General features: G+C 44.3%; 1 protein-coding gene across 1 annotated transcript in view; it reads left to right on the top strand.

The window, feature by feature from the left end:
- Positions 1-19,939, top strand: part of plcxd1 (phosphatidylinositol-specific phospholipase C, X domain containing 1) — a 61,722-nt gene extending 41,783 nt beyond the window's left edge. The window contains exon 7 of the mRNA XM_046299467.1: positions 17,348-19,939. Within this exon, the coding sequence (XP_046155423.1) occupies positions 17,348-17,616 (269 nt within the window). The 3' untranslated portion in view covers positions 17,617-19,939. The remainder of the gene's footprint in view (positions 1-17,347) is intronic.
- Positions 19,940-22,674: the final 2,735 nt, after the last annotated feature.

The raw sequence follows: 22,674 nt of genomic DNA, 5'->3' as shown, positions 1-22,674 counted from the left end.
GAACAGTTAAACTCTCTGATGGGATTTCCCCCGTACTGAACAGTAAAACGCTCTTATGGGATTTCCCCCGTACTGAACAGTTAAACGCTCTTGTGGGATTTCCCCCGTACTGAACAGTAAAACAGTTAAACGCTCTTATGGGATTTCCCCCGTACTGAACAGTAAAACAGTTAAACGCTCTTGTGGGATTTCCCCCGTACTGAACAGTAAAACGCTCTTATGGGATTTCCCCCGTACTGAACAGTAAAACAGTTAAACGCTCTTATGGGATTTCCCCGTACTGAACAGTAAAACAGTTAAACGCTCTTATGGGATTTCCCCGTACTGAACAGTAAAACAGTGGGATTTCCCCGTACTGAACAGTTAAACACTCTGATGGGATTTCCCCGTACTGAACAGTAAAACAGTTAAACGCTCTTATGGGATTTCCCCGTACTGAACAGTAAAACAGTTAAACGCTCTTATGGGATTTCCCCACTGACGCTCTGATGGGATTTCCCCGTGAACAGTAAAACAGTTAAACGCTCTTATGGGATTTCCCCCGTACTGAACAGTAAAACAGTTAAACGCTCTTATGGGATTTCCCCCGTACTGAACAGTAAAACAGTTAAACGCTCTTATGGGATTTCCCCCGTACTGAACAGTTAAACGCTCTTATGGGATTTCCCCTCGTACTGAACAGTAACAGTTAAACGCTCTGATGGGATTTCCCCTGTACTGAACAGTAACAGTTAAACGCTCTTATGGGATTTCCCCTCGTACTGAACAGTAAAACGCTCTTATGGGATTTCCCCCGTACTGAACAGTTAAACGCTCTTATGGGATTTCCCCCGTACTGAACAGTAAAACAGTTAAACGCTCTTATGGTATTTCCCCCGTACTGAACAGTAAAACAGTTAAACGCTCTTATGGGATTTCCCCCGTACTGAACAGTAAAACAGTTAAACGCTCTTATGGGATTTCCCCCGTACTGAACAGTAAAACAGTTAAACGCTCTTATGGGATTTCCCCTGTACTGAACAGTAAAACGCTCTTATGGGATTTCCCCGTTACTGAACAGTTAAACGCTCTTATGGGATTTCCCCCGTACTGAACAGTAAAACAGTTAAACGCTCTTATGGGATTTCCCCTGTACTGAACAGTAAAACGCTCTTATGGGATTTCCCCCGTACTGAACAGTAAAACAGTTAAACGCTCTTATGGGATTTCCCCTCGTACTGAACAGTAAAACAGTTAAACGCTCTTATGGGATTTCCCCTCGTACTGAACAGTAAAACAGTTAAACGCTCTGGGATTTCCCCGTACTGAACAGTAAAACAGTTAAACGCTCTTATGGGATTTCCCCGTACTGAACAGTAAAACAGTTAAACGCTCTTATGGGATTTCCCCTCGTACTGAACAGTAAAACAGTAAACGCTCTGATGGGATTTCCCCCCGTACTGAACAGTAAAACAGTAAAACGCTCTTATGGGATTTCCCCCTCGTACTGAACAGTAAAACAGTTAAACGCTCTTATGGGATTTCCCCGTACTGAACAGTAAAACAGTTAAACGCTCTTATGGGATTTCCCCTCGTACTGAACAGTAAAACAGTTAAACGCTCTGATGGGATTTCCCCTCGATTTCCCCCGTGCACTGAACAGTAAAACAGTTAAACGCTCTTATGGGATTTCCCCGTACTGAACAGTAAAACAGTTAAACGCTCTTATGGGATTTCCCCGCACTGAACAGAAAACAGTTAAACGCTCTTATGGGATTTCCCCGTACTGAACAGTAAAACAGTTAAACGCTCTTATGGGATTTCCCCTGTACTGAACAGTAAACGCTCTTATGGGATTTCCCCGTACTGAACAGTAAAACGCTCTTATGGGATTTCCTTAAACGAACAGTAAAACAGTTAAACGCTCTTATGGGATTTCCCCCGTACTGAACAGTAAACGCTCTTATGGGATTTCCCCTCGTACTGAACAGTAAAACAGTAAAACGCTCTTATGGGATTTCCCCTCGTACTGAACAGTAAAACAGTTAAAACGCTCTTATGGGATTTCCCCGTACTGAACAGTAAAACAGTAAACGCTCTTATGGGATTTCCCCTCGAACAGTAAACTGAACAGTAAAACAGTTAAACGCTCTTATGGGATTTCCCCGTACTGAACAGTAAAATTTCCCCGTACTGAACAGTAAAACAGTTAAACGCTCTTATGGGATTTCCCCTCGGGATTTCCCGTAAAAACGCTCTTATGGGATTTCCCCGTACTGAACAGTAAAACAGTTAAACGCTCTGATGGGATTTCCCCTCGTACTGAACAGTAAAACAGTTAAACGCTCTTATGGGATTTCCCCTCGTTCTGAACAGTTAAACGCTCTGATGGGATTTCCCCCGTACTGAACAGTAAAACAGTTAAACGCTCTTATGGGATTTCCCCCGTACTGAACAGTTAAACGCTCTTATGGGATTTCCCCCGTACTGAACAGTAAAACAGTTAAACGCTCTGATGGGATTTCCCCTCGTACTGAACAGTAAAACAGTTAAACGCTCTTATGGGATTTCCCCTCGTTCTGAACAGTTAAACGCTCTGATGGGATTTCCCCCGTACTGAACAGTAAAACAGTTAAACGCTCTTATGGGATTTCCCCCGTACTGAACAGTAAAACGCTCTGATGGGATTTCCCCCGTACTGAACAGTTAAACGCTCTTATGGGATTTCCCCTCGTACTGAACAGTAAAACAGTTAAACGCTCTTATGGGATTTCTCCCGTACTGAACAGTTAAACGCTCTTATGGGATTTCCCCCGTACTGAACAGTTAAACACTCTTATGGGATTTCCCCCGTACTGAACAGTAAAACAGTTAAACGCTCTTATGGGATTTCCCCCGTACTGAACAGTAAAACAGTTAAACGCTCTTATGGGATTTCCCCTCGTACTGAACAGTAAAACAGTTAAACGCTCTTATGGGATTTCCCCTGTACTGAACAGTAAAACGCTCTTATGGGATTTCCCCCGTACTGAACAGTAAAACAGTTAAACGCTCTTATGGGATTTCCCCGTACTGAACAGTAAAACGCTCTTATGGGATTTCCCCCGTACTGAACAGTTAAACGCTCTTATGGGATTTCCCCGTACTGAACAGTAACAGTTAAACGCTCTTATGGGATTTCCCCTCGTACTGAACAGTAAAACGCTCTTATGGGATTTCCCCCGTACTGAACAGTTAAACGCTCTTATGGGATTTCCCCCGTACTGAACAGTAAAACAGTTAAACGCTCTGATGGGATTTCCCCCGTACTGAACAGTAAAACAGTTAAACGCTCTGATGGGATTTCCCCTCGTACTGAACAGTAAAACAGTTAAATGCTCTGATGGGATTTCCCCCATACTGAACAGTTAAACTCTCTGATGGGATTTCCCCGTAAAACAGTAAAACGCTCTGATGGGATTTCCCGTACTGAACAGTTAAACGCTCTTATGGGATTTCCCCTCGTACTGAACAGTAAAACAGTTAAACGCTCTTATGGTATTTCCCCCGTACTGAACAGTTAAACGCTCTTGTGGGATTTCCCCCGTACTGAACAGTAAAACGCTCTTATGGGATTTCCCCCGTACTGAACAGTAAAACAGTTAAACGCTCTTATGGGATTTCCCCCGTACTGAACAGTAAAACAGTTAAACGCTCTTATGGTATTTCCCCCGTACTGAACAGTTAAACGCTCTTGTGGGATTTCCCCCGTACTGAACAGTAAAACGCTCTTATGGGATTTCCCCCGTACTGAACAGTAAAACAGTTAAACGCTCTTATGGGATTTCCCCCGTACTGAACAGTAAAACAGTTAAACGCTCTGGTGGGATTTCCCCCGTTCTGAACAGTTAAACACTCTGATGGGATTTCCCCCGTACTGAACAGTTAAACGCTCTTATGGGATTTCCCCCGTACTGAACAGTAAAACAGTTAAACACTCTTATGGGATTTCCCCCGTACTGAACAGTAAAACAGTTAAACGCTCTGGTGGGATTTCCCCCGTACTGAACAGTAAAACAGTTAAACGCTCTTATGGGATTTCCCCCGTACTGAACAGTAAAACAGTTAAACGCTCTTATGGGATTTCCCCTCGTACTGAACAGTAAAACAGTTAAACGCTCTTATGGGATTTCCCCGTACTGAACAGTTAAACGCTCTTATGGGATTTCCCCCGTACTGAACAGTTAAACACTCTTATGGGATTTCCCCCGTACTGAACAGTAAAACAGTTAAACGCTCTTATGGGATTTCCCCCGTACTGAACAGTAAAACAGTAAAACGCTCTTATGGGATTTCCCCTCGTACTGAACAGTAAAACAGTTAAACGCTCTTATGGGATTTCCCCTGTACTGAACAGTAAAACGCTCTTATGGGATTTCCCCCGTACTGAACAGTAACAGTTAAACGCTCTTATGGGATTTCCCCTCGTACTGAACAGTAAAACGCTCTTATGGGATTTCCCCCGTACTGAACAGTTAAACGCTCATGGGATTTCCCCCGTACTGAACAGTAACAGTTAAACGCTCTTATGGGATTTCCCCTCGTACTGAACAGTAAAACGCTCTTATGGGATTTCCCCCGTACTGAACAGTTAAACGCCCTTATGGGATTTCCCCCGTACTGAACAGTAAAACAGTTAAACGCTCTGATGGGATTTCCCCCGTACTGAACAGTAAAACAGTTAAACGCTCTGATGGGATTTCCCCTCGTACTGAACAGTAAAACAGTTAAACGCTCTTATGGGATTTCCCCTCGTTCTGAACAGTTAAACGCTCTGATGGGATTTCCCCCGTACTGAACAGTAAAACAGTAAAACGCTCTTATGGGATTTCCCCCGTACTGAACAGTAAAACAGTAAAACGCTCTTATGGGATTTCCCCCGTACTGAACAGTTAAACGCTCTTATGGGATTTCCCCTCGTACTGAACAGTAAAACGCTCTTATGGGATTTCCCCCGTACTGAACAGTTAAACGCTCATGGGATTTCCCCCGTACTGAACAGTAAAACAGTTAAACGCTCTGATGGGATTTCCCCTCGTACTGAACAGTAAAACAGTTAAATGCTCTGATGGGATTTCCCCCGTACTGAACAGTTAAACTCTCTGATGGGATTTCCCCCGTACTGAACAGTAAAACGCTCTGATGGGATTTCCCCCGTACTGAACAGTTAAACGCTCTTATGGGATTTCCCCTCGTACTGAACAGTAAAACAGTTAAACGCTCTTATGGTATTTCCCCCGTACTGAACAGTTAAACGCTCTTGTGGGATTTCCCCCGTACTGAACAGTAAAACGCTCTTATGGGATTTCCCCCGTACTGAACAGTAAAACAGTTAAACGCTCTTATGGGATTTCCCCCGTACTGAACAGTAAAACAGTTAAACGCTCTTATGGTATTTCCCCCGTACTGAACAGTTAAACGCTCTTGTGGGATTTCCCCCGTACTGAACAGTAAAACGCTCTTATGGGATTTCCCCCGTACTGAACAGTAAAACAGTTAAACGCTCTTATGGGATTTCCCCCGTACTGAACAGTAAAACAGTTAAACGCTCTGGTGGGATTTCCCCCGTACTGAACAGTTAAACACTCTGATGGGATTTCCCCCGTACTGAACAGTAAAACAGTTAAACGCTCTTATGGGATTTCCCCCGTACTGAACAGTAAAACAGTTAAACGCTCTTATGGGATTTCCCCCGTACTGAACAGTAAAACAGTTAAACGCTCTGGTGGGATTTCCCCCGTACTGAACAGTAAAACAGTTAAACGCTCTTATGGGATTTCCCCCGTACTGAACAGTAAAACAGTTAAACGCTCTTATGGGATTTCCCCTCGTACTGAACAGTAAAACAGTTAAACGCTCTTATGCGATTTCCCTCGTACTGAACAGTTAAACGCTCTTATGGGATTTCCCCCTTACTGAACAGTTAAACGCTCTTATGGGATTTCCCCCGTACTGAACAGTAAAACAGTTAAACGCTCTTATGGGATTTCCCCCGTACTGAACAGTTAAACGCTCTGATGGGATTTCCCCTGTACTGAACAGTAACAGTTAAACGCTCTTATGGGATTTCCCCTCGTACTGAACAGTAAAACGCTCTTATGGGATTTCCCCCGTACTGAACAGTTAAACGCTCTTATGGGATTTCCCCTCGTACTGAACAGTAAAACAGTTAAACGCTCTTATGGGATTTCCCCCGTACTGAACAGTAAAACAGTTAAACGCTCTTATGGGATTTCCCCCGTACTGAACAGTAAAACAGTTCAACGCTCTGGTGGGATTTCCCCCGTACTGAACAGTTAAACTCTCTGATGGGATTTCCCCCCTACTGAACAGTAAAACGCTCTGATGGGATTTCCCCCGTACTGAACAGTAAAACAGTTAAACGCTCTTATGGGATTTCCCCCGTACTGAACAGTAAAACAGTTAAACGGGGATTTCCCCGTACTGAACAGTAAAACAGTTAAACGCTCTGATGGGATTTCCCCCGTACTGAACAGTAAAACAGTTAAACGCTCTTATGGGATTTCCCCCGTACTGAACAGTAAAACAGTTAAACGCTCTTATGGGATTTCCCCCGTACTGAACAGTAAAACAGTTAAACGCTCTTATGGGATTTCCCCCGTACTGAACAGTAAAACAGTTAAACGCTCTTATGGGATTTCCCCTGTACTGAACAGTAAAACGCTCTTATGGGATTTCCCCCTTACTGAACAGTTAAACGCTCTTATGGGATTTCCCCCGTACTGAACAGTAAAACGCTCTGATGGGATTTCCCCCGTACTGAACAGTAAAACAGTTAAACAGTAAAACAGTTAAACGCTCTTATGGGATTTCCCCTCGTACTGAACAGTAAAACAGTTAAACGCTCTTATGGGATTTCCCCCGTACTGAACAGTAAAACAGTTAAACGCTCTTATGGGATTTCCCCTCGTACTGAACAGTAAAACAGTTAAACGCTCTTATGGGATTTCCCCCGTACTGAACAGTAAAACGCTCTCATGGGATTTCCCCCGTACTGAACAGTAAAACAGTTAAACGCTCTGGTGGGATTTCCCCCGTACTGAACAGTTAAACGCTCTGATGGGATTTCCCCCGTACTGAACAGTAAAACAGTAAAACGCTCTTATGGGATTTCCCCCGTACTGAACAGTAAAACAGTTAAACGCTCTTATGGGATTTCCCCTCGTAATGAACAGTAAAACGCTCTGATGGGATTTCCCCCGTACTGAACAGTAAAACAGTAAACGCTCTGATGGGATTTCCCCCTACTGAACAGTTAAATGCTCTTATGGGATTTCCCCCGTACTGAACAGTAAAACAGTAAAACGCTCTGATGGGATTTCCCCCGTACTGAACAGTAAAACAGTTAAACGCTCTTATGGGATTTCCGCTGCACTGAACAGTAAAACAGTTAAACGCTCTTATGGGATTTTCCCCGTACTGAACAGTAAAACAGTTAAACGCTCTTATGGGATTTCCCCCGTACTGAACAGTAAAACGCTCTTATGGGATTTCCCCCTTACTGAACAGTTAAACGCTCTTATGGGATTTCCCCCGTACTGAACAGTAAAACAGTTAAACGCTCTTATGGGATTTCCCCCGTACTGAACAGTTAAACGCTCTGATGGGATTTCCCCCGTACTGAACAGTAAAACAGTTAAACGCTCTTATGGGATTTCCCCTCGTACTGAACAGTAAAACAGTTAAACGCTCTTACAGTTAAACGCTCTTATGGGATTTCCCCCGTACTGAACAGTAAAACAGTTAAACGCTCTTATGGGATTTCCCCTCGTACTGAACAGTAAAACAGTTAAACGCTCTTATGGGATTTCCCCCGTACTGAACAGTAAAACGCTCTCATGGGATTTCCGCTGCACTGAACAGTAAAACAGTTAAACGCTCTTATGGGATTTTCCCCGTACTGAACAGTAAAACAGTTAAACGCTCTTATGGGATTTCCCCCGTACTGAACAGTAAAACGCTCTTATGGGATTTCCCCCTTACTGAACAGTTAAACGCTCTTATGGGATTTCCCCCGTACTGAACAGTAAAACAGTTAAACGCTCTTATGGGATTTCCCCTGTACTGAACAGTTAAACGCTCTGATGGGATTTCCCCCGTACTGAACAGTAAAACAGTTAAACGCTCTTATGGGATTTCCCCTCGTACTGAACAGTAAAACAGTTAAACGCTCTTATGCGATTTCCCCCGTACTGAACAGTAAAACAGTTAAACGCTCTTATGGGATTTCCCCTCGTACTGAACAGTAAAACAGTTAAACGCTCTTATGGGATTTCCCCGGTACTGAACAGTAAAACGCTCTCATGGGATTTCCCCCGTACTGAACAGTAAAACAGTTAAACGCTCTTATGGGATTTCCCCTCGTACTGAACAGTAAAACAGTTAAACGCTCTTATGGGATTTCCCCCGTACTGAACAGTAAAACGCTCTCATGGGATTTCCCCCGTACTGAACAGTAAAACAGTTAAACGCTCTGGTGGGATTTCCCCCGTACTGAACAGTTAAACGCTCTGATGGGATTTCCCCCGTACTGAACAGTAAAACAGTAAAACGCTCTTATGGGATTTCCCCCGTACTGAACAGTAAAACAGTTAAACGCTCTTATGGGATTTCCCCTCGTACTGAACAGTAAAACAGTAAAACGCTCTGATGGGATTTCCCCTCGTACTGAACAGTAACACAGTAAACGCTCTGATGGGATTTCCCCCGTACTGAACAGTTAAATGCTCTTATGGGATTTCCCCCGTACTGAACAGTAAAACAGTAAAACGCTCTGATGGGATTTCCCCCGTACTGAACAGTAAAACGCTCTTATGGGATTTCCCCTGCACTGAACAGTAAAACAGTTAAACGCTGTTATGGGATTTCCCCTGTACTGAACAGTAAAACGCTCTTATGGGATTTCCCCCGTACTGAACAGTAAAACGCTCTTATGGGATTTCCCCTGCACTGAACAGTAAAACGCTCTTATGGGATTTCCCCCGTACTGAACAGTTAAACGCTCTTATGGGATTTCCCCTGCACTGAACAGTAAAACGCTCTTATGGGATTTCCCCTGTACTGAACAGTAAAACAGTTAAACGCTCTTATGGGATTTTCCCCTGTACTGAACAGTAAAACAGTTAAACGCTCTTATGGGATTTCCCCTGCCCTGAACAGTAAAACGCTCTTATGGGATTTCCCCCGTACTGAACAGTTAAACAGTTAAACGCTCTTATGGGATTTCCCCTGTACTGAACAGTAAAACGCTCTTATGGGATTTCCCCCGTACTGAACAGTAAAACAGTTAAACGCTCTTATGGGATTTCCCCTGTACTGAACAGTAAAACGCTCTTATGGGATTTCCCCCGTACTGAACAGTAAAACAGTAAAACGTTCTTATGGGATTTCCCCTGTACTGAACAGTAAAACAGTTAAACGCTCTTATGGGATTTCCCCTGTACTGAACAGTAAAACAGTTAAACGCTCTTATGGGATTTCCCCCGTACTGAACAGTAAAACGCTCTTATGGGATTTCCCCTGCACTGAACAGTAAAACGCTCTTATGGGATTTCCCCCGTAATGAACAGTTAAACGCTCTTATGGGATTTCCCCTGCACTGAACAGTAAAACGCTCTTATGGGATTTCCCATGTACTGAACAGTAAAACAGTTAAACGCTCTTATGGGATTTCCCCTGTACTGAACAGTAAAACAGTTAAACGCTCTTATGGGATTTCCCCCGTACTGAACAGTAAAACGCTCTTATGGGATTTCCCCCGTAAACTCTTATGGGATTTCCCCCGTACTGAACAGTTAAACGCTCTTATGGGATTTCCCCCGTACTGAACAGTAAAACAGTTAAACGCTCTTATGGGATTTCCCCTGTACTGAACAGTAAAACGCTCTTATGGGATTTCCCCCGTACTGAACAGTAAAACAGTTAAACGCTCTTATGGGATTTCCCCTGTACTGAACAGTAAAATGCTCTTATGGGATTTCCCCCGTACTGAACAGTAAAACAGTTAAACGCTCTTATGGGATTTCCCCTGTACTGAACAGTAAAACAGTTTCCCCGTACTGAACAGTTAAACGCTCTTATGGGATTTCCCCCGTACTGAACAGTAAAACAGTTAAACGCTCTTATGGGATTTCCCCTGTACTGAACAGTAAAACGCTCTTATGGGATTTCCCCTGTACTGAACAGTAAAACAGTAAAACAGTAAAACGCTCTTATGGGATTTCCCCTGTACTGAACAGTAAAACAGTAAAACAGTAAAACGCTCTTATGGGATTTCCCCCGTACTGAACAGTAAAACGCTCTTATGGGATTTCCCCCCGTACTTAACAGTAAAACAGTTAAACGCTCCGATGGGATTTCCCCTCGTACTGAACAGTAAAACAGTTAAACGCTCTTATGGGATTTCCCCCGTACTGAACAGTAAAACAGTAAAACGCTCTTATGGGATTTCCCCCGTACTGAACAGTAAAACAGTAAAACGCTCTTATGGGATTTCCCCCGTACTGAACAGTTAAACAGTTAAACGCTCTGATGGGATTTCCCCCGTACTGAACAGTAACAGTTAAACGCTCTTATGGGATTTCCCCTCGTACTGAACAGTAAAACGCTCTTATGGGATTTCCCCCGTACTGAACAGTTAAACGCTCATGGGATTTCCCCCGTACTGAACAGTAACAGTTAAACGCTCTTATGGGATTTCCCCTCGTACTGAACAGTAAAACGCTCTTATGGGATTTCCCCCGTACTGAACAGTTAAACGCCCTTATGGGATTTCCCCCGTACTGAACAGTAAAACAGTTAAACGCTCTGATGGGATTTCCCCTCGTACTGAACAGTAAAACAGTTAAAACAGCTCTTATGGGATTTCCCCGTTCTGAACAGTAAAACAGTTAAACGCTCTGATGGGATTTCCCCGTACTGAACAGTAAAACGCTCTTATGGGATTTCCCCGTACTGAACAGTTAAACGCTCTTATGGGATTTCCCCGTAAACAGTAACAGTTAAACGCTCTTATGGGATTTCCCCTCGTACTGAACAGTAAAACGCTCTTATGGGATTTCCCCCGTACTGAACAGTTAAACGCTCATGGGATTTCCCCCGTACTGAACAGTAAAACAGTTAAACGCTCTGATGGGATTTCCCCTCGTACTGAACAGTAAAACAGTTAAACGCTCTGATGGGATTTCCCCGCTCAGTTAAACTGGATGGGATTTCCCCGTACTGAACAGTAAAACCTCTGATGGGATTTCCCCGTACTGAACAGTAAAACGCTCTAATTTCCCCGTACTGAACAGTTAAACGCTCTTATGGGATTTCCCCCGTACTGAACAGTAAAACAGTTAAACGCTCTTATGGTATTTCCCCCGTACTGAACAGTAAAACAGTTAAACGCTCTGATGGGATTTCCCCTCGTACTGAACAGTAAAACAGTTAAACGCTCTTATGGGATTTCCCCTCGTTCTGAACAGTTAAACGCTCTTATGGGATTTCCCCCGTACTGAACAGTTAAACGCTCTTATGGGATTTCCCCCGTACTGAACAGTAACAGTTAAACGCTCTTATGGGATTTCCCCTCGTACTGAACAGTAAAACGCTCTTATGGGATTTCCCCCGTACTGAACAGTTAAACGCTCATGGGATTTCCCCCGTACTGAACAGTAAAACAGTTAAACGCTCTGATGGGATTTCCCCTCGTACTGAACAGTAAAACAGTAAAACGCTCTTATGGGATTTCCCTCGTACTGAACAGTAAAACAGTTAAACGCTCTGATGGGATTTCCCCTCGTACTGAACAGTAAAACGCTCTTATGGGATTTCCCCTGTACTGAACAGTTAAACGCTCTTATGGGATTTCCCCCGTACTGAACAGTAAAACACTCTGATGGGATTTCCCCCGTACTGAACAGTAAAACAGTTAAACGCTCTTATGGGATTTCCCCCGTACTGAACAGTAAAACAGTTAAACGCTCTTATGGGATTTCCCCCGTACTGAACAGTAACAGTTAAACGCTCTTATGGGATTTCCCCTCGTACTGAACAGTAAAACGCTCTTATGGGATTTCCCCCGTACTGAACAGTTAAACGCTCTTATGGGATTTCCCCTCGTACTGAACAGTAAAACAGTTAAACGCTCTTATGGGATTTCCCCTCGTACTGAACAGTAAAACAGTTAAACACTCTTGTGGGATTTCCCCCGTACTGAACAGTAAAACACTCTTATGGGATTTCCCCCGTACTGAACAGTAAAACAGTTAAACGCTCTTATGGGATTTCCCCCGTACTGAACAGTTAAACGCTCTGATGGGATTTCCCCTCGTACTGAACAGTAAAACAGTTAAACGCTCTTATGGGATTTCCCCTCGTACTGAACAGTAAAACAGTTAAACACTCTTGTGGGATTTCCCCCGTACTGAACAGTAAAACGCTCTTATGGGATTTCCCCCGTACTGAACAGTAAAACAGTTAAACGCTCTTATGGGATTTCCCCCGTACTGAACAGTTAAACGCTCTGATGGGATTTCCCCCGTACTGAACAGTAAAACAGTTAAACGCTCTTATGGGATTTCCCCTCGTACTGAACAGTAAAACAGTTAAACGCTCTTATGGGATTTCCCCCTGTACTGAACAGTAAAACGCTCTTATGGGATTTCCCCGTACTGAACAGTAAAACGCTCTTATGGGATTTCCCCCGTACTGAACAGTTAAACGCTCTGATGGGATTTCCCCTGTACTGAACAGTAAAACAGTAAAACGCTCTTATGGGATTTCCCCCGTACTGAACAGTAAAACAGTTAAACGCTCTTATGGGATTTCCCCTGTACTGAACAGTAAAACGCTCTTATGGGATTTCCCCCGTACTGAACAGTAAAACAGTTAAACGCTCTTATGGGATTTCCCCTCGTACTGAACAGTAAAACAGTTAAACGCTCTTATGGGATTTCCCCCGTACTGAACAGTAAAACAGTTAAACGCTCTGATGGGATTTCCCCTCGTACTGAACAGTAACACAGTAAACGCTCTGATGGGATTTCCCCCGTACTGAACAGTTAAATGCTCTTATGGGATTTCCCCCGTACTGAACAGTAAAACAGTAAAACGCTCTTATGGGATTTCCCCTGTACTGAACAGTAAAACAGTTAAACGCTCTGATGGGATTTCCCCCGTACTGAACAGTAAAACAGTTAAACGCTCTGATGGGATTTCCCCTCGTACTGAACAGTAACACAGTAAACGCTCTGATGGGATTTCCCCGTACTGAACAGTTAAATGCTCTTATGGGATTTCCCCGTACTGAACAGTAAAACAGTTAAAACGCTCTGATGGGATTTCCCCGTACTGAACAGTAAAACAGTTAAACGCTCTTATGGGATTTCCCCTGTACTGAACAGTAAAACGCTCTATGGGATTTCCCCGTACTGAACAGTAAAACAGTTAAACGCTCTTATGGGATTTTCCCCGTACTGAACAGTTAAACAGTTAAACGCTCTCACGGGATTTCCCCCCGTACTGAACAGTAACAGTTAAACGCTCTTATGGGATTTCCCCTCGTACTGAACAGTAAAACGCTCTTATGGGATTTCCCCCGTACTGAACAGTTAAACGCTCATGGGATTTCCCCGTAAACAGTAACAGTTAAACGCTCTTATGGGATTTCCCCTCGTACTGAACAGTAAAACGCTCTTATGGGATTTCCCCGTACTGAACAGTTAAACGCCTTATGGGATTTCCCCGTACTGAACAGTAAAACAGTTAAACGCTCTGATGGGATTTCCCCTCGTACTGAACAGTAAAACAGTTAAACGCTCTTATGGGATTTCCCCTCGTTCTGAACAGTTAAACGCTCTGATGGGATTTCCCTGAACAGTAAAAGTAAAACGCTCTTATGGGATTTCCCCGTACTGAACTGAACAGTAAAACAGTTAAACGCTCTTATGGGATTTTCCCCGTACTGAACAGTTAAACAGTTAAACGCTCTCACGGGATTTCCCCCCGTACTGAACAGTAACAGTTAAACGCTCTTATGGGATTTCCCCTCGTACTGAACAGTAAAACGCTCTTATGGGATTTCCCCCGTACTGAACAGTTAAACGCCCTTATGGGATTTCCCCCGTACTGAACAGTAAAACAGTTAAACGCTCTGATGGGATTTCCCCTCGTACTGAACAGTAAAACAGTTAAACGCTCTTATGGGATTTCCCCTCGTTCTGAACAGTTAAACGCTCTGATGGGATTTCCCCGTACTGAACAGTAAAAACCGCTCTTATGGGATTTCCCCCGTACTGAACAGTTAAACGCTCTTATGGGATTTCCCCCGTACTGAACAGTAACAGTTAAACGCTCTTATGGGATTTCCCCTCGTACTGAACAGTAAAACGCTCTTATGGGATTTCCCCCGTACTGAACAGTTAAACGCTCATGGGATTTCCCCCGTACTGAACAGTAAAACAGTTAAACGCTCTGATGGGATTTCCCCTCGTACTGAACAGTAAAACAGTTAAACGCTCTGATGGGATTTCCCCCGTACTGAACAGTTAAACTCTCTGATGGGATTTCCCCCGTACTGAACAGTAAAACGCTCTGATGGGATTTCCCCCGTACTGAACAGTTAAACGCTCTTATGGGATTTCCCCCGTACTGAACAGTAAAACAGTTAAACGCTCTTATGGTATTTCCCCCGTACTGAACAGTAAAACAGTTAAACGCTCTGATGGGATTTCCCCTCGTACTGAACAGTAAAACAGTTAAACGCTCTTATGGGATTTCCCCTCGTTCTGAACAGTTAAACGCTCTGATGGGATTTCCCCCGTACTGAACAGTAAAACAGTAAAACGCTCTTATGGGATTTCCCCCGTACTGAACAGTTAAACGCTCTTATGGGATTTCCCCCGTACTGAACAGTTAAACGCTCTTATGGGATTTCCCCCGTACTGAACAGTAACAGTTAAACGCTCTTATGGGATTTCCCCTCGTACTGAACAGTAAAACGCTCTTATGGGATTTCCCCCGTACTGAACAGTTAAACGCTCATGGGATTTCCCCCGTACTGAACAGTAAAACAGTAAAACGCTCTTATGGGATTTCCCTCGTACTGAACAGTAAAACAGTTAAACGCTCTGATGGGATTTCCCCTCGTACTGAACAGTAAAACGCTCTTATGGGATTTCCCCTGTACTGAACAGTTAAACGCTCTTATGGGATTTCCCCCGTACTGAACAGTAAAACACTCTGATGGGATTTCCCCCGTACTGAACAGTAAAACAGTTAAACGCTCTTATGGGATTTCCCCCGTACTGAACAGTAAAACAGTTAAACGCTCTTATGGGATTTCCCCCGTACTGAACAGTAACAGTTAAACGCTCTTATGGGATTTCCCCTCGTACTGAACAGTAAAACGCTCTTATGGGATTTCCCCCGTACTGAACAGTTAAACGCTCTTATGGGATTTCCCCTCGTACTGAACAGTAAAACAGTTAAACGCTCTTATGGGATTTCCCCTCGTACTGAACAGTAAAACAGTTAAACACTCTTGTGGGATTTCCCCCGTACTGAACAGTAAAACACTCTTATGGGATTTCCCCCGTACTGAACAGTAAAACAGTTAAACGCTCTTATGGGATTTCCCCCGTACTGAACAGTTAAACGCTCTGATGGGATTTCCCCTCGTACTGAACAGTAAAACAGTTAAACGCTCTTATGGGATTTCCCCTCGTACTGAACAGTAAAACAGTTAAACACTCTTGTGGGATTTCCCCCGTACTGAACAGTAAAACGCTCTTATGGGATTTCCCCCGTACTGAACAGTAAAACAGTTAAACGCTCTTATGGGATTTCCCCCGTACTGAACAGTTAAACGCTCTGATGGGATTTCCCCCGTACTGAACAGTAAAACAGTTAAACGCTCTTATGGGATTTCCCCTCGTACTGAACAGTAAAACAGTTAAACGCTCTTATGGGATTTCCCCTGTACTGAACAGTAAAACGCTCTCATGGGATTTCCCCCGTACTGAACAGTAAAACGCTCTGGTGGGATTTCCCCCGTACTGAACAGTTAAACGCTCTGATGGGATTTCCCCTGTACTGAACAGTAAAACAGTAAAACGCTCTTATGGGATTTCCCCCGTACTGAACAGTAAAACAGTTAAACGCTCTTATGGGATTTCCCCTGTACTGAACAGTAAAACGCTCTTATGGGATTTCCCCCGTACTGAACAGTAAAACAGTTAAACGCTCTTATGGGATTTCCCCTCGTACTGAACAGTAAAACAGTTAAACGCTCTGATGGGATTTCCCCTCGTACTGAACAGTAACACAGTAAACGCTCTGATGGGATTTCCCCCGTACTGAACAGTTAAATGCTCTTATGGGATTTCCCCCGTACTGAACAGTAAAACAGTAAAACGCTCTTATGGGATTTCCCCTGTACTGAACAGTAAAACAGTTAAACGCTCTGATGGGATTTCCCCCGTACTGAACAGTAAAACAGTTAAACGCTCTGATGGGATTTCCCCTCGTACTGAACAGTAACACAGTAAACGCTCTGATGGGATTTCCCCCGTACTGAACAGTTAAATGCTCTTATGGGATTTCCCCCGTACTGAACAGTAAAACAGTAAAACGCTCTGATGGGATTTCCCCTGTACTGAACAGTAAAACAGTTAAACGCTCTTATGGGATTTCCCCTGTACTGAACAGTAAAACGCTCTTATGGGATTTCCCCCCGTACTGAACAGTAAAACAGTTAAACGCTCTTATGGGATTTTCCCCGTACTGAACAGTTAAACAGTTAAACGCTCTCACGGGATTTCCCCCGTACTGAACAGTAAAACAGTTAAACGCTCTTATGGGATTTCCCCTCGTACTGAACAGTAAAACAGTTAAACGCTCTTATGGGATTTCCCCGTACTGAACAGTAAAACAGTTAAACGCTCTTATGGGATTTCCCCTCGTACTGAACAGTAAAACAGTTAAACGCTCTTATGGGATTTTCCCCGTACTGAACAGTTAAACAGTTAAACGCTCTTATGGGATTTTCCCCCGTACTGAACAGTAAAACGCTCTTATGGGATTTCCCCCGTACTGAACAGTAAAACAGTAAAACGCTCTTATGGGATTTTCCCCGTACTAAACAGTTAAACGCTCTGATGATGTATCTGTAGTGTTGTGCAGAGTAAAGGGGTATCTAACACTGTCTACGATATATTGTTTTCACCCAATGTTTTCCATGAGTAACATACGTGTGTGGGATGTGTTGTAATGAGTGTGTTTGTAACAGAATCAAACAGGACATTGATTTGGTGTTTGTTGTCAGGAGGGTTCTTTGTGACAGGCATCAACCTGACAGAGGATCTGAAGTACATCTGTTCTCACCCCACTGAGTCTCTGAAGGACCTGGTGATGTCTACCTACCCTGCCCTGCTCTCCTGGGTCAGGGGCCAGAGCCCCGGCTCCGACTCCCGCTCCCTCAACATCATAGCTGGGGACTTTGTCTCAGAGAGCCACTTCGTACCCACCGTCATCGCACTGAATCAACTTTTAGTCCACTGCACTGGTCCTTGTGATGTCAGCAGAGGAAACTGACCCATCTGCGGTGTCCCAAATGACACCATATTACCTCTGTAGCCCATAGGCCTCTGGTCAAAGTCGTGTGTGTAGGGAATAGGGTGCCATTTGGGATGCCTTATCTGACACATCTTATTGCACAGAATACCATGTTTTAACTATGCTGTAGAGGATGGGACTGCAGCATGATGTCATGTTTTAACTATGCTGTAGAAGAGGATGGGACTGCAGCATGATGTCATGTTTTAACTATGCTGTAGAAGAGGATGGGACTGCAGCATGATGTCATGTTTTAACTATGCTGTAGAAGAGGATGGGACTGCAGCATGATGTAATAGAACTTTGCATGTAAAAAAAAAAAAAACTTTAACAATACATTCTGATAGGATATATTTGCACAATTACATTGCCGACAGTGAAATGTTTGCCTGTTGAGCTCCTCTCTTCCTGTGTTGACCTGCTCTCTTTTTCCCCCTGATCTGCACTGATTTATTTATCTGTTTACTTTGGACTTTTGTTATCTTGTTTACTAGCCCTAAACCTAACCTTCTAACCCTCTATCCCTAACCCTCCTCTAACCTTCTAACCCTCTATCCCTAACCCTCCTCTAACCCTCTATCCCTAACCCTCCTCTAACCTTCTAACCCTCCTCTAACCCTCTATCCCTAACCCTCCAGACCTAACCCTCTATCCCTAACCCTAACCTTCTAACCCTCTATCCCTAACCCTCCAGACCTAACCCTCTATCCCTAACCCTAACCCTCTATCCCTAACCTTCTAACCCTCTATCCCTAACCCTCCTAACATTCTAACCCTCTATCCCTAACCCTCCAGACCTAACCTTCTATCCCTAACCCACCTCTAACCCTCTAGACCTAACCCTCTATCCCTAACCCCCCTCTAACATTCTAACCCTCTATCCCTAACCCTCTAACTCTCTAACCCCCTTCTAACTCTCTAAACCTCTTTCCCTAACCCTCCTATCCCTCTATTCCTAACCCCCCTCTAACTCTCTAACCCTCCAACTCTCTAACCCTCCTCTACCTCTTTAACCCTCCTCTACCTATCCAACCATCCTCTAACCCCCTTCTAACCCTCCTAACTGTCTAACCCCCCTCTAACTGTCTAACCCCCCTCTAACTGTCTGATCCTCCTCTGATCCTCCAACTAATGTATGTATTTCATATCTCAGGCAAGGTGGCCATATTTTAGAATGTTCCTTTGACCTAAGCAATAATAAATGTTCTGTCTAAAACCTCTGTAACCATCTCCCACTATAACGAGTGCTAACAATAATACAGCCTCTTCCATAGAGCACAAAACTATGATGGTGTCACAAATGGAACCAGACGCTAAATAGTGTACTTTTCACCAGACCCTTATGGGCCCTGATCAAAAGTAGTGCACTATGTAGGGAATAGGGTGCCATTTGGCAAGCAAAACGACATTACAAATGGTTAGCACCTACGATGTATTTCCATTAGATATCCAGGTTCTATGGTTAAAGAATGCTTGTATCTCCCTAGTTATAACGTTAATGCTGTACCAACTGAAGAACAAGTCTGTCCTAAACAGCTCCCTATTCCCTACGCGGTGCACTGCTTTTGACCAGGGCCCATAGGGAATAGGGAGCCATTTGGAATGCACCCTCAGATCAAACCTACATGAACCATTGCATGATATCAGACGCACAACTCTGAGCATGACCTATGACCTCCTATGACTGTGCTACAGATGAGTTATGACCTTTGACTCTTTCAGAAGCATGCCTTCATTACTACTGAAAAGACCTATGCCTGTGGACAAGATTAGCCTTTTCCAGAAGACAGGATGAGCATTTTGAATAGAGAAACGAATAGATTACAATGCGTTTTAAATTCATGCCTCCAGTTCAGAGATCACGGAGAGGAGAAGTCAGAGGACTGTCAAAGGGAATAGATTACAATGTGTTTTAAATTCAGGCCTCCAGTTCAGAGATCACGGAGAGAAGTCAGAGGTCTGTCAAAGGGAATAGATTACAATGTGTTTTAAATTCAGGCCTCCAGTTCAGAGATCACGGAGAGAAGTCAGAGGTCTGTCAAAGGGAATAGATTACAATGTGTTTTAAATTCATGCCACCAGTTCAGAGATCACAAAGAAGTCAGAGGTCTGTCAAAGGGAATAGATTACAATGTGTTTTAAATTCATGCCTCCAGTTCAAAGATCACGGAGAGGAGAAGTCAGAGGTCTGTCAAAGGGAATAGATTACAATGTGTCACTCACTCCACAGAGGGCCGAGTGTTTTGGCTCCTCTCTTGTACTTGATTGATGAATAAAGGTCACTGAATAGTAACTACCCTCACATGGTTGTCTATTGCTTTATTGAAAGGAAAAAACCAGCAGACACTAAGCCCTCCATGGAATGAGTTAGACCCCCTGGATTAGAACAATGAAACCATAGAAGGCCATTGACATGTCCGCATGACCTGACCTTTAAACAAGGCACAACTAACACTCAGCCACGTCTCTGTGACTAGAGACACGCCATACCACGTCTCTGTGACTAGAGACACGCCATACCAAGTCTCTGACTAGAGACACGCCATACCACGTCTCTGTGACTAGAGACACGCCAATACCAAGTATCTGTGACTAGAGACACGCCATACCAAGTCTCTGTGACTAGAGACACCTCATACCACGTCTCTGTGACTAGAGACACGCCAATACCAAGTCTCTGTGACTAGAGACACGCCAATACCAAGTCTCTGTGACTAGAGACACGCCATACCACGTCTCTGTGACTAGAGACACGCCAATACCAAGTCTCTGTGACTAGAGACACGCCATACCACGTCTCTGTGACTAGAGACACGTCATACCACGTCTCTGTGACTAGAGACACGCCAATACCAAGTCTCTGTGACTAGAGACACGCCAATACCAAGTCTCTGTGACTAGAGACACGCCAATACCAAGTCTCTGTGACTAGAGACACGCCAATACCAAGTCTCTGTGACTAGAGACACGCCAATACCAAGTCTCTGTGACTAGAGACACGCCAATACCAAGTCTCTGTGACTAGAGACACGCCATACCACGTCTCTGTGACTAGAGACACGCCATACCACGTCTCTGTGACTAGAGACACGCCATACCACGTCTCTGTGACTAGAGACACGTCATACGTGATAAATCCATGATTATCGAAAACTTCAATAAGCACTTCTCAACGGCTGGCCATGCCTTCCGCCTGGCTACTCCAACCTCGGCCAACAGCTCCGCCCCCCGTAGCTCCTCACCCAAGCCTCTCCAGGTTCTCCTTTACCCAAATCCAGATAGCAGATGTTCTGAAAGAGCTGCAAAACCTGGACCCGTACAAATCAGCTGGGCTTGACAATCTGGACCCGCTATTTCTGAAACTATCTGCCGCCATTGTCGCAACCCCTATTACCAGCCTGTTCAACCTCTCTTTCATATCGTCTGAGATCCCCAAGGATTGGAAAGCTGCCGCAGTCACCCCCCTCTTCAAAGGGGGAGACACCCTGGACCCAAACTGTTACAGACCTATATCCATCCTGCCCTGCCTATCTAAGGTCTTCGAAAGCCAAGTCAACAAACAGGTCACTGACCATCTCGAATCCCACCGTACCTTCTCCGCTGTGCAATCTGGTTTCCGAGCCGGTCACGGGTGCACCTCAGCCACACTCAAGGTACTAAACGATATCATAACCGCCATCGATAAAAGACAGTACTGTGCAGCCGTCTTCATCGACCTCGCCAAGGCTTTCGACTCTGTCAATCACCATATTCTTATCGGCAGACTCAACAGCCTCTGGTTTTTCGGATGACTGCCTTGCCTGGTTCACCAATTACTTTGCAGACAGAGTTCAGTGTGTCAAATCGGAGGGCATGCTGTCCGGTCCTCTGGCAGTCTCTATGGGGGTGCCACAGGGTTCAATTCTCGGGCCGACTTTTCTCTGTGTATATCAATGATGTTGCTCTTGCTGCGGGCGATTCCCTGATCCACCTCTACGCAGACGACACCATTCTATATACTTTCGGCCCGTCATTGGACACTGTGCTATCTAACCTCCAAACGAGCTTCAATGCCATACAGCACTCCTTCCGTGGCCTCCAACTGCTCTTAAACGCGAGTAAAACCAAATGCATGCTTTTCAACCGATCGATGCCTGCACCCGCATGCCCGACTAGCATCACCACCCTGGATGGTTCCGACCTTGAATATGTGGACATCTATAAGTACCTAGGTGTCTGGCTAGACTGCAAACTCTCCTTCCAGACCCACATCAAACATCTCCAATCGAAAATCAAATCAAGAGTCGGCTTTCTATTCCGCAACAAAGCCTCCTTCACTCACGCTGCCAAGCTTACCCTAGTAAAACTGACTATCCTACCGATCCTTGACTTCGGCGATGTCATCTACAAAATGGCTTCCAACACTCTACTCAGCAAACTGGATGCAGTCTATCACAGTGCCATCCGTTTTGTCACTAAAGCACCTTATACCACCCACCACTGCGACTTGTATGCTCTAGTCGGCTGGCCCTCACTACATATTCGTCGCCAGACCCACTGGCTCCAGGTCATCTACAAGTCCATGCTAGGTAAAGCTCCGCCTTATCTCAGTTCACTGGTCACGATGGCAACACCCATCCGTAGCACGCGCTCCAGCAGGTGTATCTCACTGATCATCCCTAAAGCCAACACATCATTTGGCCGCCTTTCGTTCCAGTACTCTGCTGCCTGTGACTGGAACGAATTGCAAAAATCGCTGAAGTTGGAGACTTTTATCTCCCTCACCAACTTCAAACATCAGCTATCCGAGCAGCTAACCGATCGCTGCAGCTGTACATAGTCTATAGGAAAATAGCCCACCCATTTTCACCTACCTCATTCCCATACTGTTTTTTTATACTGTTTTTATTTATTTATTTTTCTGCTCTTTTGCACACCAATATCTCTACCTGTACATGACCATCTGATCATTTATCACTCCAGTGTTAATCTGCAAAACTGTATTATTCGCTTACCTCCCTCATGCCTTTTGCACACATTGTATATAGACTGCCCATT

Source organism: Oncorhynchus gorbuscha, linkage group LG02, assembly GCF_021184085.1.
Source record: "Oncorhynchus gorbuscha isolate QuinsamMale2020 ecotype Even-year linkage group LG02, OgorEven_v1.0, whole genome shotgun sequence".
NCBI classification, from domain to species: domain Eukaryota; kingdom Metazoa; phylum Chordata; class Actinopteri; order Salmoniformes; family Salmonidae; genus Oncorhynchus; species Oncorhynchus gorbuscha.
The sequence above is the reverse complement of the archived record's forward strand: the minus strand, read 5'-3'. Positions and strand labels throughout refer to the sequence as shown.